The 18,047-nt window shown below is 39.5% G+C and overlaps 2 protein-coding genes across 2 annotated transcripts; one reads left to right on the forward strand and one right to left on the reverse strand.

Annotated features, from left to right (window-relative positions):
• Positions 1-209: 209 nt before the first annotated feature.
• Positions 210-13,988, forward strand: myo19 (myosin XIX). Its single transcript, XM_084564782.1, has 24 exons — positions 210-472; positions 1,763-1,910; positions 3,066-3,214; positions 3,429-3,542; positions 4,135-4,267; positions 4,346-4,419; positions 4,510-4,605; positions 4,699-4,795; positions 4,907-4,983; positions 5,178-5,268; positions 5,543-5,708; positions 5,919-5,992; positions 6,078-6,199; positions 6,323-6,436; positions 7,327-7,503; positions 7,582-7,719; positions 8,193-8,300; positions 8,431-8,501; positions 8,594-8,667; positions 10,685-10,827; positions 11,035-11,164; positions 11,422-11,507; positions 11,601-11,924; positions 12,014-13,988. The coding sequence occupies exons 1-24, from the start codon at positions 413-415 to the stop codon at positions 12,125-12,127; spliced, it is 2,880 nt and encodes a 959-aa protein (XP_084420908.1). The 5' UTR covers positions 210-412; the 3' UTR covers positions 12,128-13,988.
• znhit3 (zinc finger, HIT-type containing 3) lies at positions 13,563-17,817 on the reverse strand. Its single transcript, XM_084564781.1, has 5 exons — positions 15,441-17,817; positions 14,924-14,955; positions 14,771-14,836; positions 14,298-14,375; positions 13,563-14,197 (listed from the first exon to the last, which is right to left on the reverse strand). The coding sequence occupies exons 1-5, from the start codon at positions 15,506-15,508 to the stop codon at positions 13,995-13,997; spliced, it is 447 nt and encodes a 148-aa protein (XP_084420907.1). The 5' UTR covers positions 15,509-17,817; the 3' UTR covers positions 13,563-13,994.
• Between the last annotated feature and the right edge of the window lie 230 nt (positions 17,818-18,047).

The following is an 18,047-nucleotide window of genomic DNA, read 5'->3' on the forward strand; positions in this document are numbered from 1 at the left end:
ATATTGTGTAGTTTTAAGTCTTAAATCAAATTAGGTAGTTAAAGAATAGATCCTTATTATGCTATAACAACAATAACTTCCAAAAGTGTTTTAGGGGAAGTTTTACCCATATAAATGCCAGTCTCTGAAGGTAGAGAGCATCGACTGTTCGTTGAAGGTACAGAGTCGCAGCTGGGCCCTTGGAAGCATCGGGAAGAGGGCGGGAATAAATGTGTGGTTTGGGAGTTGGGGAGGCAGTCGGACATACAGCCAGCAGGCACGGGACGTTGTCCTTGAGGAGTTCTAGACACTAATGGAAATACTAAGTTTCAAGTATTCAGACTTAAATGACGGCTCAGTTTAATTTGAAATAATTCTTCTCAAAACTGTCAATCTGACTTTTAACCCAGATAAAGATTATTACGGTAAATCAATGAGTTCTGCGGACGACCCACCTAACGTGAAAGCTGGATATAGAAATGGAGGGGCGACGGTGAGTTAGGACGCGGGGAAGACCCGTCCACAGTTTCTTTACCGGTGCTTCATAGGTTTCTCCATTTTGGTTTGTAAAATATAAAAGTTAGTGACAAGTTTATCTTGACCTGGAGAACCGTTATCAGCCCGTACCTGCGATCTATCTGATTGGTTGGTTCGTATTCAAACGCTTTGTAAAGTATTTAAAGGAGTCATACGTACGTGTGACGATATAACAACACCGTATTACGACCTATATTGCGCCAAATGGAAATAGTTCCCGTAGTAAATTACGCCAGACTTAAACGAACATGGTAACATGTTCCCAGCATGTTGAAAGACGTGATTCAGGATTGTTAAATTGTTGCATGTTGTGACAGTTCAGTGTCTGAAATTATATTTACACAACTCTTTATACTAGGGGCAAGTACCACTTCGTACACTGTTTGTCAACGTTTGCTTAATTGCCAGATTTTTGAATGAAGTTTGGTATGGAAACAAGAGAGGGCTACTCAGCCCTTATGATATAATACTGTACAGACAATCTCAGTATAACAAAGAGACTGCTGTGACAGCCACTGCATAGGAGCTATGCGTCACGGTGTGTTGTGTACTCAGGGTATTAGTCGTGCAGGTATTAAATTAATGACATTAAGATTATTCACATGGTTTAAAAATGGCCGTACAGAATGATGGGATGTAGGCTACCTGCTGTTGGATTAAACGTGTCTGCACAAATTTAGGTCTGCTAACAGACTGCAGGTCCAGGCCATGTAATCTTGGCAGGACAATGTGGACTCTGCCATTTGTTAGGCTGAAGTTGTGACTGAATCCATTAATCAGCGAATTAGGCTTGACTCTGACCAGTAAGTTGTTCTGTAGAAACATATATAGCAGCTGTCATGTTTATGTCTCTGAAAAAAACATGATGTCTATGAAAATAGTATATCCAGTATAACATAACATCTTCACAGTTCAGGAATGTTTAACAGAATTTATCAGCGCACTGAATGTAGTGAATCGACCTGAACATTGGCACAATCAGACGTGATTACAGGTTTTTGTTGTCTTTTGTTTGTGGTATAAATATTTGCTCTGGAGCATAGGAATAACAAATACAACTGACATAAAGACATATTCCTCATCTCTGTGACCTTGTAATCATTTTGCACCTATCCGTCCACAGTGAATGATAATAATGTATTTCCTCCCCATCCACCTATAGCTTTTACTTGACATGTCCATTCATATGTCAAATCTAATATCCTTTCTGTGTGTGTTCAACTCACGTTTTGTCTCATCCACACAGGTGAAGAGATTCATCCAGAAAGTCCATTCTCCTCACCGGTCCCTAAATGACTCACTGGAGGGAGAAATTCAGGCCTTCCTCACTGATGAAGACCAACTCCACACTTACGATGACCTCACCAAAGTCAACCCAGTGACCCCATCAACAGGTATAAATCATTTCACCTACTTTGAGTTTAGCGTCATAGCATGGAAACCCGACCAACTTTCTACCACAAAAAAAAAAAAAAAAAAGTGGTTGGAGAGTTGTTGCAAACGATGGATGGGTAAAAGTGTAACAGCCATATAGTCTACACGTCATCTGAGCACAGTGGAGTTGAATTTGGTTACAGCTAAATGGCTCTGATTCATTGTAGGATTATCCAGTTGTGTATTTTTGTCTCTGTATTGGTTGAAACACCTCCCTTAATGAAATCCAAATGTTGTGTTACCAGATTGATATTCTGATATAAACTCAGTGTGGCTATGCCGGGCACATGTCACCTTGGTTTGCAGTGCTTGCTATGTGCTATTTACCCACATCAAGATAAACTCTGCAGCGATGATAAAGAATAAATATTAATGCACAAACAATTGCTGTGCTACTGAAATGCTGCAGTGTACTCAAGGAAATAGAACAAGTTTCAATCAAATTACAGAAACAAGGGCATGATGTACTTTGCTGACAGACACATGCTTCCAAGGAAGCTGATAATATTCATTCTAGGTTTCTTGAATTGATCGTACATTTACAAACAGCTATGGTACAGGTAAATATTCATTCTAGATAGTTTGAATATATTTTGACTTAAACGTATATGTGTACTGGTACTGACTAAGACTGTGTTAGTGTTTGTCATTAGGTTACGATTCAAAGTGCTGTTAGTGACGGGAAAAAAACAACAGTACTGTTTATTAACAGCAGAGGTCAGAGTACCTGCATGGAAATGCTGTAGAAGCTGTTATTCTTAGCTATTTCTTATTTATGAATAGCTAAGATTATGTTGCATTAGAATCTTTTATGTATCATGTTATTTCATATTATCAGGAATATATTACAGATCATCACATCATAGCTGTTTCTTTGTCACTTAAGCATAGTTGCAGACTTACATGTATAAATACTATTAAAACTTTTTGAGCCTCACCACCAGTGATTAGTCCTTGAAGTTGCACTCTGATTTTACAGTATGTCTATGTCAGGATGTGAAGGTTAACTGGAGCTGTTGCTTTGTTCCTGGTGGTTATCATCTCTAAAATTCCAGCTTGCCTATTTGTTCCTGTTCATGCCTAATCATATTTCCTGTTTTTTTTTTTCCTGGCAGTGCTGAAATGCCTGCAGGCCAGGTACAGCGTGAAGGTGTTTTACACCCATGCTGGCTGCACCTTGGTGGCTCTTAACCCCTTTCAGCCCATTCCTGATCTCTACACTTTAGATGTGATGAAGGAGTATCACTGTGCTCCTCTGCCCCAGGTATTTACAACATCACAGCAGGCTGTCTCTGTAATTCATGCATGCATAGATATTTCTTAGCAGGATTTTATTGTGGTGGAGAAAGATGAAAGGTGGTGCAAATGATGTGGACTGGGAAGGAAGCTAGACATTTTTTGAAGGACATTTCCTGCAGGATGCAATCATCAGTTAGCATGACAGTCTCATTAAGAAGTCTGTATATTTTTGTCAACAGGAGTTCAAACCACATATCTTTATTGTGGCGGAAGAGGCCTACAGGAATGTTCAGGGTCAGCTGGAGCCAGTGAACCAGTCGTTGGTGGTCAGCGGGGAGAGTGGTGCAGGAAAGGTAAACCTATATAGTGTGTTAGTAAGTAAGAATAAAATAAACCTGCAATGACAAAAAAGACTGAAGAATGTCAGCTGAAGAGTAGAACTACTCTTAATGAGAGTCCATGTGTTGGCCAGTTTACAGTAAATGGAGTAAGCTGATTAAGTCTATGTGTTTCATGTTCTGAAGAGTTATTTATAGTTGTTGTTCATTGTAGTTCAACGTATGCGGTTTTCCCTCCAGCAGCGACATTAGTTGTTTTAAGTTTCAGGTTTTGATTTCTTTTACATCACTGTTGTCTCACTCAACTGTTTTGATTTCAGAAACATTCTCTGTTTCCATTTTGTCTTATATTACTGTAAATATCTCTGGGATTTGGAAAAAACAACTAAGCAAGTAGTCACTTTATTAAAAAAATATTAACAAGGGAAATAGTTAGCACGCAGGGTGACACCACAATTGTGACTAGTTTATGAATCTTGTCATTCTATTTAAGCAGCTTCGAGCAAACGATATAATAAAAAAGTGAAAGAAATCTGTCCCGAAGTCATGAGTCTGTAAAACACATTTCTCATCATTGATGGTTTATTGATATTTTGTTTCTTTATAGACATGGACATCTCGCTGTCTGATGAAATACTACGCCACTGTGGCGGCTGCCTCCTCAGTGGAGAAGAGTCAGGACACAGTGGAGAGGATAGAGAGGAGAGTGCTGGACTCCAACCCTATAATGGAAGCTTTTGGTGAGAAAACTGATCACATTGCTTTGTCAGTGTGAAAACTACAAACAGTCACTCATCTACAGTGTCCCTTCTTTGTAGGCAATGCCTGCACGCTACGGAACAACAACAGCAGTCGCTTTGGAAAGTACATCCAACTGCAGCTGGACAGGCACGTGCACACTCATAATCACCTACAATGCCATCCACCTTTCCATGGTGTTGGTCTGTTTAACCAGTTTAACATTTTTACATGAAGGTGTCAGCTGTTAGTCGGGGCATCAGTGCAAACGTACTTGCTGGAGAAGACCAGAGTGGCCAACCAACCGGCCAGTGAGCGGAACTTCCACATCTTTTATCAGGTGAGTTAAGAGACCAGCACTGATATGGACATATGTTATTCATTTCGTTATTAGCATGCATGAAGAGCTGAATGATTCACTGTTGTGTTTCAGATGATGAAAGGGGCCGGAGAGGAGCAGAGAAAAGAGTGGATGATGTATGAGGACCAATGTTTTGTATGGCTGCCAAATTCTGAAAAAACTATTGAGGGTTAGTATTCATTTAAGACATGTGTATTAAGACACTTCTTAAATTTATATTTATAGTTTATATATATTTTTTATTTTTACAAGTAACATTTAACCATGTAATGTTTTACAGAGGATTGTTTTCAAGAGACAGTGGAGGCAATGGTTCACCTGGGCATCGATGCAGAGAGGCAAAAACAAATATTTAGGGTAAGGTCATCCTCTTCTTCTCTTATTAACATTAATAAGCATTATTTAAACACTTAACATTGTAATAAGATCACAGTTGTTACTACAACTATGACATATGTATTCATAGAAGAAGTTATTGATAAGTGCTGTACCTTTCTTTAACACATTGACTAATTTCTGTTCGTTATCGTTTTCTTTGGATTGTATTACAGATATTAGCAGGGATTCTGCAGCTGGGGAATGTGAGTTTCTCTCCTTCAACAGATGAATCACAACCGTGTCACGTTGAAGATCAGTCCAAAGGTACTGGATATGATCTTATTACATATTTGATCAATTGTTTCTAATTATATCCAGTGAATCAGTGCTTTGCCATTGAAGAAAGTCTCACATTTCGAACACTATGGCTAACTTTTCAACAATACAAATGATGCCTAGCGGATTTATTCTGTATGCGGTTGCTGTAGTTGTATTTCCATGTTTTAAGCTGGACTGAACAATAAATTCCATGACGTCACTCTTCTCACAGACAGCAACTATCAATAAACATGAGACACGTCTCCTGTCTGTGTTTCAGACTTCTTGCAGAGGGCTGCTGAGCTGCTGTGTGTCCCCGCTGATGAGCTTCAGACATGTTTAAGAGTGAGGACTCTGAAGGCTGGCAAGCAAAATGTACTCAAGCCCTGTCCCCAGGCTGAGTGCAGTATGAGGAGAGACTGCCTGGCCAAGGTCATTTACGCCCAGTAAGAACAAAAAATTTCATCACCAAATAACACAAGCGATTTGTCAGACTGTCCTAATATTATGTTATAATGGGTGTTGATGCAGGAGCTTGTTTTTGTCCCGTGACTATGGACATTCATTTTTGTTTATAGGAAACATTCAGATGTGTCTGCTAATCATCATCATGAGTGTCTGTGTTTTATAAGGAAGTGTGTTGCTTTTTCTGACAGGTTATTTGAATGGCTGGTTACATTCATCAACAACAGCATATGTGCAGACAAATCCACGTGGTGCAACTTCATTGGTAAAAAGCATGATTTACTTTGTCAGCACTGAATACAGTCTTTCTTAACACAAGCTCACACAGTCCTCTCCTCTGTAATCTCCAGGAGTTCTGGATGTGTACGGCTTTGAGTGTTTTCAGATCAACAACCTGGAGCAGCTCTGCATCAACTACGCCAACGAGAAACTCCAGCAGCACTTTGTGGCCCATTATCTCAAAGCTCAGCAGGTAACGTCTCTCAACTGTCAGTTCGCATGCAGAGATCTCAGACAGTCAAGAGCCTTCTTCAGTTTTTAGAAAATATGTGTCAACTTGTCACTGACTATTCATTTTTATTTCTATTTCTGTCAGGAGGAATATGTGTCAGAGGGGCTGAAGTGGTCCTTTGTCAAATACCAGGACAACCAGAGCTGTCTGGATCTTATAGAAGGCAGCCCTGTCAGCGTGTTTTCTCTTCTAAATGAGGTAATCAACAAAATAACTCACACATTAAAATGCAATTAGATTTAAATAATTGGAACTACACTAAATAATTTGCCTAGTAACACACCATCTGGGCTGACAGACCTTTGCCAGAGAATTATCAGTTCCCAAAGGGGCGACTTCAGACCAAATTTCTGCTGCAAAACATTTGCAGGTGGAGGAAGTCAGGCTGGCTCCCAGGCTACTAAATAATAGTAGGAACAAGAAAATCTTAATAAACAATATTCCAGCCTTTTTAAAGAACTGTCTTTACTTGTCATACTCATGTAGCTCCACTTACTTGCTATTGTTGAATTAAGTTGTGCCAAATAATGATCCCCATTATCAGTCAGATAATGTAATGACGACATGACATGCGATTAATAAACAAGCGTAAACAGTCTATTTTCCTCCCTCAGCCATTTTGGTGTCTAACCTCTTCTCTTGTTTGACTCATATTAATCTGGAGGTATCTGAAGGCTGTCTGGGGCTTCATTTGATCAGCAAAATGTTTTTCCAGTCAATATAACAACACAGTTAGCTTATGTGTAGGAGAATATGGAGTGTTGTTCTTGATCTCCACCAATGAGGTAGTAATATGGAGACAAATCCAAAAGAATTGCATCTTATTTTTGTCAGATCTTTAAAACAAACTAAACAGCTCTGTCTAAGTAAGTCTTAATCTGACATGTTTTCAAAAGAACAGTTAGAACTGATGGATAGATTTTTTTTTTTATGCAAAAGTATTTGCAGTGTTTTGGCATAATAATTTTCCTTTGTGTCTTTGTTAATGTGGATGGACTGTAGTGTCCAGGTTAATATCTGCACTGATACATTGCTAAATATTTCCAGTAAGTTGATATTATGGTTCTTTTTACATATGTTCTCTCCAGGAGAGTCGCCTTAATCGAGCGTCAGACGCAAAAACCTTCAGGGTTCGTTTGGAGAAGGAGCTCTGTGATAACACCAACATCAGCTGGGACAAGTTCAGCAAAGTGCCACACTTCACTGTGGCCCATTATGCTGGCAAAGTCAGCTACCTCATAGAGGGCATGATGGAGAAAAACAAGGTAAGGAAAGTTTTTAAGCTTTTCAGATAAGTTGACCACAGACCCATGCACTTATCCTCTATGGATGTTGTTTCTTAGGACCCAGTGCCACCAGAGCTCATCAGCTTGCTTGAGAAGTCTGAAAACCCCCTGCTTCACCACATCTTCACTGACAAGGAAACTGAGAACACAACAACCAGGGGCCTCAGTAGAGTCACTGTGGTTTCCAAGTTCAAGGTAGGAGCCAACTCAAGCCTTTATCAACAGGATTATATTAGGTTATCAGGCCAGTATAATTCATCCTGAGAGGATTTAGTCATGGAAGTTCTAACAGTCAAAATTGTGACATGCACCCTAGATACGAGTGAGAATACATTATCAAGCGGAGGCTATTTGGTTGTAGTAAGGTGCCCTCTGTTGAACCTAGTCATGACAGTCTGATGTTTTGCGTGGAACCTTTTTATTAGTTTTTTACTTTCTTTTGAACAGTAGCATGTGGCATGTTCTTGTTCATGCATGACAGGATAAAAACATACAACCAGGCTGGGTATAGTTGAGTATTTTTGTAGGAATAAATAACAAGCTTTATGGAAACCTCAGTGTTGGTGTAGCTGTGAGTTTTTGGTTAACAACATTATCTGCACTCCTCGACTAACCCGAACACAAGCCCTAAACTGTTACAAAGTGATGATGTAAACATGTGATTGTAGAACTCCCTGGAGAGCCTGATGAAGATCCTCCACACCACAACTCCTCACTACACTCGCTGCATCAAACCCAACCCTGACTGCAAGCCGCTGACCTTCAAAAAGGAGGAGGTAGACGTTCTACTGACCCATTTATTACTGTTCTGATTTTAGCGAACCCACATTGACAACAAAAAGAGGCAATGCTTTTTCATTTTACTAGATCAAAAGATTTGAATGGTTACTACTTGTGTGTTGTCAGGTCATCATGCAGTTGGAGGCCTGTGGTATAGTGGAGACCATTCATATTAGTGCTGCTGGCTTTCCTATAAGGTGAAAGGTTTTTCCTTCAGTTAACTTTAATTTTAATGTACTGTTTAATTTCTCTTGGATCTTCATTGACACACTGTATCTTTTTTACACAGAATTCCTTTCAAAAGCTTCTTGCAACGTTATGGAGTGATTTCAAAATATTCACCCTCAGGAAGTCACGGTGTTGGTAAGTACAACATGACGTCGAAACAGTTTCTGGTCAGTTGTGGCACGTTTACTGACAAAGAGTGATTTTATTTCCTCTCCTTAGGTCTGCTGGTTTATTCCTCTTTTACTTCTTTAGCTCTCTTAGTAAATGTGATCCTCAGTTCTCTGCTCTTCTTGGGACTTTTCAATTTGGTGTATAAAAACAGGACTTTCTAACAAAATTTGCAACTTCTCATGAACTTTCCAGGTAAATGCATGCATTTCTGACTGTCAGAGCCTGCTTTGCATGTTTCTCCACTAATTCTTGATCACTGTACGAACTCACATTCACCTTAACCACGCTGTTCAGGTGCTAAAGTCTAATATAGACATTTATATTTCCCTCAGGATGAACTTTGATGAGTTTTCCTATAGCACCATCATAAGTTCAGAATTATGATTTTCAAAATTGTAGTTTTATCACCAGTTACACGCAAAAAAAAAGCAAATAACATCAGCCTCAGCCTTACTAAGCTCAGCATTTAGTACCAGTTGTCATTTTCTGACCTGAGGCTGATACCAGTATTGACATTTGAGAGTTTAAAAATCTAATAATAATTTATTGTATGATTACGGCAAGAAAGAAATAGACAAGACAGTTCAAAAATTGTCGGAGTAGATTGGTGATGTTGTTTCCAAGCACGTTTTAGCATTCTTCAGTTTCTTGCCATTTATAAGCTGACATGAAGCTGATGACCGATCGCTGACCAATATATCAGCCTGGCTCAGCTATCAGTCACACTCTAATCAGCATGATAACATGTTAAACATTACCGTAAATTCCGGACTATAAGCCGCTACTTTTGTCACTTGCTTTGGACCCTGCGGCTTATACAACGGCGGATGGATTTTTACAGCTAACGGTCACCAGGGGCGCACTATCATGTCATAGACCAGGGGTGTCAAACTGATCCGTGAAAGGGCCACTGTGGCTGCAGGTTTTCATTACAACCATGCAGCACCCATGTGGCTGGCAAGTTTTTGGTCCAATCAAGCAAGAGAACACCTGAAGTGACCATGTGAATGCAGTTCAGTTGATTGATTGAGCCAAGTCAGGTGTGCTGCTGCATGGTTGGAATGAAAACTTGCAGCCACAGTGGCCTTTTCACGGATCAGTTTGACACCTGTGTCATAGACGATGACACAAGGATTAAGAACTGACTTTTCTGGTATAGTAGGCTGGTTATTTTGGTACAGTAAACGGCCGTGTTACTGCACCTTTACTGCTGTGTTGGCTGTTTTCGAAAAAGATGCTGGTTATTTTGTTGAGCAGCCGGGCTACTGCACTTTTGCTGCCGTGTTACAGGCAAGCACTTTTACAAACAAATTAAATTTAGCCATTTAACGTTATTGCCTCGTCAAGCGTTGTAAGCTTTGTTTTTTGTTATACTGCACTACGGTACTATGACTGCAGGAAGTGCGCTAGGAGCGCACCGTTGCATTATTTGTGCACTGCACGAATGCTGTTTGTAATGTCAAAGATGTGAAAGTTTGATCGATCGATTGATTGTTTGTTTGATTGATTGAAAGATTTATGTATGTCAAATGTAAATAAATGGGACGCTTTGCGTTTCCAAACAGTGGCTTATAGTCAGGTGCGGCTTATAGTCGGGTGCGGCTTATATATGGAACAATCTGTATTTTCACCAAAATTTAGCTGGTGCGGCTTATATTCAGGTGCGCCTTATAGTCCCGAAATTACGGTAGTAATTACTCCACAACATTTCATTTGTCTTCTTGTGCATTTGCATGTTATAAAGTCTTAAAGTTGCACTAAATTCACAACAGTCATATCAGTGATTGTGGAAGCTGTGATATTGAGTCTGATTTCTCTTCGCTGTCACACTTTATCCACTGTTAACCTCACTGACTGACAAACTGTCAAACAACCTCTCTGTGGTAAATCTGAATCAGCAGCTGAGTGTTGCTCATCTAATACATGAATTATGTCTGCAGTGTTTCATGTAATCTAAATCCTGGTTGCATCTCTGTCCTAGATTTGGAGGCTGACAGCGATTACATTCTTCAGCAAGAGGCGGACAAGCTCCTCAGTGTGGCGTTACACCAACATCATTCCAGAGAAAAGCACAATTCATTGGTGCACTGTGGAAGGACTAAAGTGTTTCTCACCCAGGCGATGGTCAGTCACTTATATACAGTATAGGCATTCTCATACTTAAATTTATGTGTAACGTGTGTGTTCAGACATGCTTGGAAAATGGCTTGCAAATGTAATACACAATGCAAACTAGTTCTTCTGGTTCTGTCATGTAGTCTTCAGTGCGTTTACTTAAATGGCTTGTAAAGCACTTGAGGACATGACTGACCTGCTTGCCTCATCTCACAGCTAGATTTGCTGGAGGATCAGAGGAAGAGGATCCTGTCTCAGTGTGCCTTCACCATTCAATGCTGCTGGCTGCGGTACCAACGGCGCAGACGGCACACCCACCGGAAGTCAGCCACGTTGATCCAAGCAGGTAAACCTTTAATGCCCTGACCAGGTACTACAGAGCTGTGAGTCTGCTGGCTTTGACCTGACTGTCTGGCCAACAGGAACCAGCTGGTGGAGTCTGTACACACATCTTTCAGATACAGAGCCATGCATACAGCTGATTAACTGTTCATGACAGATGTTGTTTTCATGCTTCTTCTGAATGACAGTGTGTACACAGACTGACCTGATAAATGGGCAGAATTTGAATTTTTGGTTGACATTGTTTTAAACTGCCTTCAGCGGTGCGGTCCTGGCTGGTCAGGAAGCAGGTCCAAAGATGGAACAGAGCAGCTGCAGTCATCCAGAACACCTGGAGAAGTTGGAGGGTGAGATTTTGAAGAGCATATTACATTTTCTTGCTTATTCTTCATGTGGACTTTGTGAGCAGTGTCGGAATTACTGCTCCATTCTTTTAACAGGCCATGTTGAAATCCTTGGCTGAGGCCGAACTGGATGATGCAAAGGACCTCGAGGAAGAGGAGCTGCCAGCACTGAACCCTGTTATCAGGGAACGCGGCTCGGTGCAGCTCTCCACTATCCAGGAGCCTGTCACAGTGCGAGGGTGGCCCATGGGCCTGGCCCTGGCCTCTGCCCCATCCATCACTGTGTCTTTGACAGCCACAGGCTTCCAGAAGATGATGTCTGTGATGGCCTCCCTCAACCTGCCATCAAGGAGAGGACAATACAAGGTGAAGACCAACCAGTGCACGCAGGAGCTTGCTTCGATACGAGCTCAACCCAAGGTGCGTGCACATCCACATGTGTTCTGTTAAGTCTCTTTATTTTTTTGTCATGAGTGTTCATTTAAGCTTCTTGATTATTTTTTGCACAGGGATCTGTAAAGTTGCACTGCCAGAGATCTCCGCTTCTCTATGCTGACAGGCACCCAGACCTGAAGAAAGAAGTGACAGGCTTCAATGAGATCCTGCTAGAGAAAACTTTGTAAAAAGTCCCTCTTTGCAGGACATTGATTTCACAGACACAGGTAAAAGATACATTGCCAAAGTGGTGCAGTTGCTGTAAAGATACTTTTATATAATCTGACACACAGGGAACAAACTGGGTATTTTACACTGCCATCTTGCGTGTTTTTTTGGATCTGAATTAGACCACTAAACAATGTTGAAATATATGTCTTATTTAAGGATGCAAGCCCGCAACCTTGCATAATAATGTTACAACAGGTGGTCAGGTAAGACCTTTAATGCAGTGTTGACATATCTGGAGACACAAAAGTCATCTTGAATCCTGTAGATGTCCTCTGCTAGATCTGAGATAGGCCAGGTTTTTTTTTAAAGCCATTTATAGGTTATGTGCCAAGTGTCCCACATATAGAAAACAATGAAACAGATGAAGGCAAGACAAACACAGTCCTATATTAAAACAAATCTTTGTACAAGTGAAATAATGTGTGGCACAATCTTAGCACCTTAAAACCAGAGGGCAGCAGGTTCTTGTATTATTACTGCCTCTTTAGAACATGTAATTGCTGATTGCTGAAGTTTTGGGCCTTGTGAGGAGTGCCTTTCTTTTCAAAATCTACACTCAAATCACAAATGAACTGTTGGTACATGTCTTTACTTAGTTGATTATTTATCTGTAATTTCATAGATTAAATTTTGGTATATTAACAGTGGTGATTCAGATGCACATATGACTTTAGATGTTAAAATCCAGCATTTACTAGTCTGGTTCATGCAGGGATAATGATAACTAAGCAAGTATTGCACATGTAATGCACATATTGCACATTAAAGCACACACTTGCTGACATACAGCAATAGATAGACAAAATGGCATAACTAGTGTGAAGCCAGGAAAGGATGACCCTGGGTTTATTCAAATTGCTGCTTTTTGAAAAGTGTCTTTTGTAACGTATGTACCAACAAGATGACTGATAAAACCAGTTTGTGTTGACTTTTATCCAAAGTAATGCAAGTACTGTACAGCTTAACCAAAGTCTTTTTACACTACAGTGTTTGTGTGGGAGAACAAACCTTTATATTTAGTTTTAACAAAAACAATGCATTTAACTTCACACTCATGTTATTGATCCAACATGTTACCTTCAGGGACTCCAGTGTTAATTCCTAACACTATAGATTTCCTTTTTGATCATATCCAGTGTTGGATTCATGTAGTTGTGTAAATTGTGACAGTTTTTCCAGTGGTATCAAGGAATCAATGTATTCAAGCTTGATTTGTATTAATATTTAAATAGTATTCGTGTTAAAAATAATTGAAGATATGAATCTTTCTTACAACATAAAACCCTGTTTCAATGTAATAGGGCATTGTATATGTAACTTTAACTACACTGTAAATTAAAAAAAAACACGAGAACAACTGGACTTTCTTTGTCTATGTTTCAACACTCATCAGAGGAGCTTCTTGAGATCTGTAAGACTGGTGGTGAGTTGGGGTTTAAATAGGAACATCTGTGGGTGTTACTCATCAGAAACTTGTTGGAGGGGATTGATCACAGTACCAGTTATTGGAGAAAGATGACTAGATCAAACAGTCTCCTCAAACGTCTTTAAGAAACTCTACAAATCCAGTTGACCTTGTTTCAGCTGTTTTTGGATATACCATGACCTGGTGACTGGGAACCTTTACAGACATACACTGTAAATCCTTTAGTAGTGGCTCGGGAACTGATGCAGTTAAACACATTTATTAGAACATTTTGTACACATGGTAGCACGACATGGCACGTCAGAAATTGAAGCACCAGTGGACAGAAGGTATGGCAGCCCTCCTACACCATAAAAGTGATTTTAAAAAAATATATATATACGTACACAGCACCAACTTCACATATCACTATCTTCACAGGATGTTAAGTCTTTTGCTTCATTTTCCACAATTTTCAAACACCGATCTGAAAATTCAACAAACAGAGGCTCCTGCATGGCAGCCTTCATCGCATCGTCTTTACTGTCTGCGCTGTCGATGGAGCGCAGTAACTGTCTCAGATGGGGGTTGCAAAGGAGATCTCTCAACTCTTTTGACTGACCTGTAGAGAAAATAAGAAAAATCAATTACCAACTTGTTTTGGGGAAATCTTTCTGCTGTTAAAAAAAAAAAGCAGACAAAAGGTAACGTTTGATAAATACCTAACAACTGGAGCCTCTGCAGAGGCACTTTGTCAATGATGTCTTCTTCATGCAGAAGATCCTCAACACTCCACGAGTCTGCAACAGAAACACAAAGTGCTTTTTAAGCTCTGATATTTGACTTCTCATGCCATATAGTGGTATTCTCACCAATTATTGCTGTGACTTAAACTAGTGAAGCGACAAACAAAAACAACTCACACAACTGCAATGATACTGATTCATAAAGTCATCTTGTCCAACTCAGCATCAACATCAGTGTGATGTGGCCAGCCATTTCGCATATAGATGGCTGTTTCTATATACATTATTAATTCAGTTCACTTAAATGAATAAGGTTCAACACTGAACTCCCACTCAAGAAAATATGTCAGTAGTGTGATTCTCATGGATTTAAGTGTGTTTAAATTTGTCCATGTGGCCTCCGTTTATAATTAACTTGGCAAGAAATGATCAGAGAAACAACCCCATACCAGAGCTGAAAGCATCCTCTGCTTCAGGATGAACTGATGCAGGCTTCTCAACAGGAAGGCAAGTATCTATGATAGAAAAACAGATCACTGTATCATGAGAAGAGTTAACATTTCCAGCTGAATCTTGTTTAAACTGAGATAAAGCTCATTTACCTTTATGTCTCTTGTAACAGCCAAGTGAACAGCTGTAAAAGTCAAAACAGTCATTCATTTGGAAGATCATGACAGTAAAGTCTGTGGAACACTGAATCTAGGTATTACTTCAGGACACATTACACGGACGCGGGGATTCAGTCTATTAATAAGTTAAAATAAAAATCACACCGTATTAATAATGTAAATAAATAATCAGGACAAACTATGTAGTTTGTTGGTTCAACAGTCGCAAACGTGGGCGATGGAATAAAACGGTAAATTTGACCTATGCAGGTTGCCGTCCCATGTGGTAGTTGCGTTCAAGTGTTTACAACCACAGTCTATGCTTACACCACAAATGTAAGGGAGCCCGTACTTTAAAGACACTTGACGGTAATTCAGTAAGTCTATTATATCTGTCTGGGTTTTTATAATTTAATAACAGAAGTCCTGGTGTTTTCGGCTCTTAAAAACAGATGCTAGCAGGAGGTTAGCTAGCTAGCTAGCTTGCAAACATCAACATACGTTTACTTACTATCTTATTTTGCAGGCCGGACATCTGTATTTTGGTGTCTGTTCGCTACACACCGTGCACAACTGCATGATGCTGGCAGGTAGAAAGAAGAAGAAACGACAAAAAGTGTATACTTGCTGGCTTAAGTTACATGTGTACTATGAGCAGCACCGAGGACTGGGTACCAACAATTACGTACTTCCGGAGAAACACACGGTTCTTCAAAATAAAAATCGGTTCCGTTTTATTTTTCTTTATGGAGACCGACACGATCTAAGAATAGTTTCTCTATACTGCCCCCTGTGTCCAGGAGGACAAACTACAATCATGGCATTCTACACTAAAGCTCTTTTTATAGGATTTTCTGTAAAGCAAGAACAACAAAAGATACACCTAAGATCTACCGATGTAGATGTAGATTTACTGATCCCTCCAGGATGCCATCTATTTATTTACTCTGCCTTTCTGGATCTAGTTGTGGAGTGATTGATTGTGATAAGTGATCAATGTATTTGTACAAAGATTACAAGTTATTAAAAAAAATAAGAAGAAGAAGAATAAGAAATAGCAGCTACTGAACTGCATCTCCAGAGGTACCTGTCACAGTCTAGCTTCAATGTGCCAGTGCCAGGAACCAGAACGATGGTCTACTCCAGATCTCTGAGATAGAGTTTCACAAAATTCTGGACAACAAGACAGGGAGGATTTTTTCACTGAAGCAAGACAACGCCGCTCTACTAAAAGAGGTAGAGCAGATGAAACAACTTCTCACAACTCAAGGAAACAAGGCTAAAGAAGACATGACTGTTCTTCGTAAAGAGCTCAGAAAAAAGGAGACAGTGCATGGAAATGCTTCCCTGCATATTCAACAGCTCGAAGAAGTGGTCAAGACAGAGGAAGAAAAAAGGAAGGCAGCCAAGAGCTGTCTGCAACAAGAGGTGGAGGAGACCACCAGAGCTAAAGCAGCATTGGCCGTCCTGCAAAAACAGGAAATCAAACAAATTGATCTGTATTAAATACTGTATTAAATACAGATCAATTTAAGGGGCTTTTATTTTGAAATTCCACATCAGAATGACCTGATATTATTAATAGTTTGTGAAAACGGGCAGTTTTCTTTTTATTAGTCTTGAGATTGTATAGAAAGGACCTAAAATATGAAGTGATAAAAGGGTCTCTTATTCTGAGATTTGACATCAGAATGACCTGATATTTCCTGTGTGACATCCTGAGGTCATGTACTATCAGGTGGAATTAGTCTGTGGAAACAGGCAGTTTTCTTTTTATGTTTATTTAAAATCATGTGGAAAATAGCAACATATTAGACAATTTAATGGGCTTTTATTTTGAAAATCCACATCAAAACGACCTGATATTTCCTGGGTGGAAATAGGGACACCAGTAGGAGTGCAACAAAATTAAAACTGACCCACTGAAAGTCTCTTAACTTTTGAATTAATCATTTTTTTAAAATTATTATTTGTATAACTTTTAGAGCACTGCAGTGTACAGTCCACAGCCTCCAGGTTATTTGTATTTTGAGTTGTCACACCTGTTAAGCATTCACTGCTCAGTTAAAAACATTGCTTTAAGAACCACCACCGTGCATGGCTATGCAGTGTGTCTGCAGTTGAGTCAACACTAAAATTGCTGATAACACTTAAAATAACCACAAAACTTAAAACAAATGCAATTGCTTAACAAAAATAACAAAGGGTAATAATAATAAAAAGGGTGAAGGCTATTTCCTTAACATGTTTGAAAGAGCTGCCTTGTGACCTTGGTGTCTGTGTGTGCGTACAGCTCTTCTGGAACAGAAAAAGTAAACAGAGCAGGCCCTCATTCCCCATAAAGTGACTGGACACAGACAGGAAGGACAAGTTCATAGATTGCAGAGAGAGTTTGGAGTGTTAGGGACATACAGTATAATCCGTTTGTAATATCACAAAACTGGGCTTTTATTATCAGTTATAAGAAACGAAAATAAAACAACCCCAAATGGTTTAATCAACACCAATTTTACTGAATTAAAAATACAGCATAATATATATATATATATATATATATATATATATATTGCACACACAGATATTACCAGATCTTAAGATTTTAAATTTCGTTGTATCGCTCTCAATGCAATGACAACAAAGATATTCTATTCTCATCTATTCTATTTTATTCTCTCTCTGTGTAACTATTAACCAAGCAGACAGCACTGACCTATATAGCTCAAAACAAACTATTCTTGTACAGCAGTAACATGAGAGGAGCAGACGATGGAATGGAGGGCTGACTTGTGACTGATTACTGGGCATGTACCCGGGGTCACAGCGCTCCGTTCACTGGGTCAGGAAAGGCAGAGGCACGTGGCCGACATCAGAAATCCAACTTGCGTCCAAATCTGAGTGGAAATCAGAATTAAACAGTTTTCAGAAAAAAAAATACCGTGCTGCCCCTAATAATATATTGATATTTATTGTGCACCAAAGTAACAGACGTACAATAGAGTTTACCCATAATGTTTTTTTAAGGTGGAAGTATTTGATCTATACAGCTGCTGATTCTTTTATGAAAGTAAAAAAAGTGAATAAACGATTGCAGTTTATTTTTGACCGACCGTAGGCACCA

Source organism: Chelon labrosus (genome assembly GCF_963514085.1).
Source record: "Chelon labrosus genome assembly, chromosome: 17".
Lineage (NCBI taxonomy): Eukaryota > Metazoa > Chordata > Actinopteri > Mugiliformes > Mugilidae > Chelon > Chelon labrosus.

Excerpts from the sequence above, each read along its gene's own strand:
- znhit3 (XM_084564781.1), bottom strand. The coding sequence starts at position 15,508 with ATGCAGTTGTGCACGGTGTGTAGCGAACAGACACCAAAATACAGATGT. Across the intron at positions 14,376-14,770 it reads AGAGGATGCTTTCAGCTCTG|ACTCGTGGAGTGTTGAGGAT; the intron begins GTATGGGGTTGT and ends TTTCTGTTGCAG. Across the intron at positions 14,198-14,297 it reads GCAGAGGCTCCAGTTGTTAG|GTCAGTCAAAAGAGTTGAGA; the intron begins GTATTTATCAAA and ends TTTTCTCTACAG.
- myo19 (XM_084564782.1), top strand. The coding sequence starts at position 413 with ATGAGTTCTGCGGACGACCCACCTAACGTGAAAGCTGGATATAGAAAT. Across the intron at positions 3,215-3,428 it reads ACTGTGCTCCTCTGCCCCAG|GAGTTCAAACCACATATCTT; the intron begins GTATTTACAACA and ends TTTTGTCAACAG. Across the intron at positions 7,504-7,581 it reads GCATGATGGAGAAAAACAAG|GACCCAGTGCCACCAGAGCT; the intron begins GTAAGGAAAGTT and ends GTTGTTTCTTAG.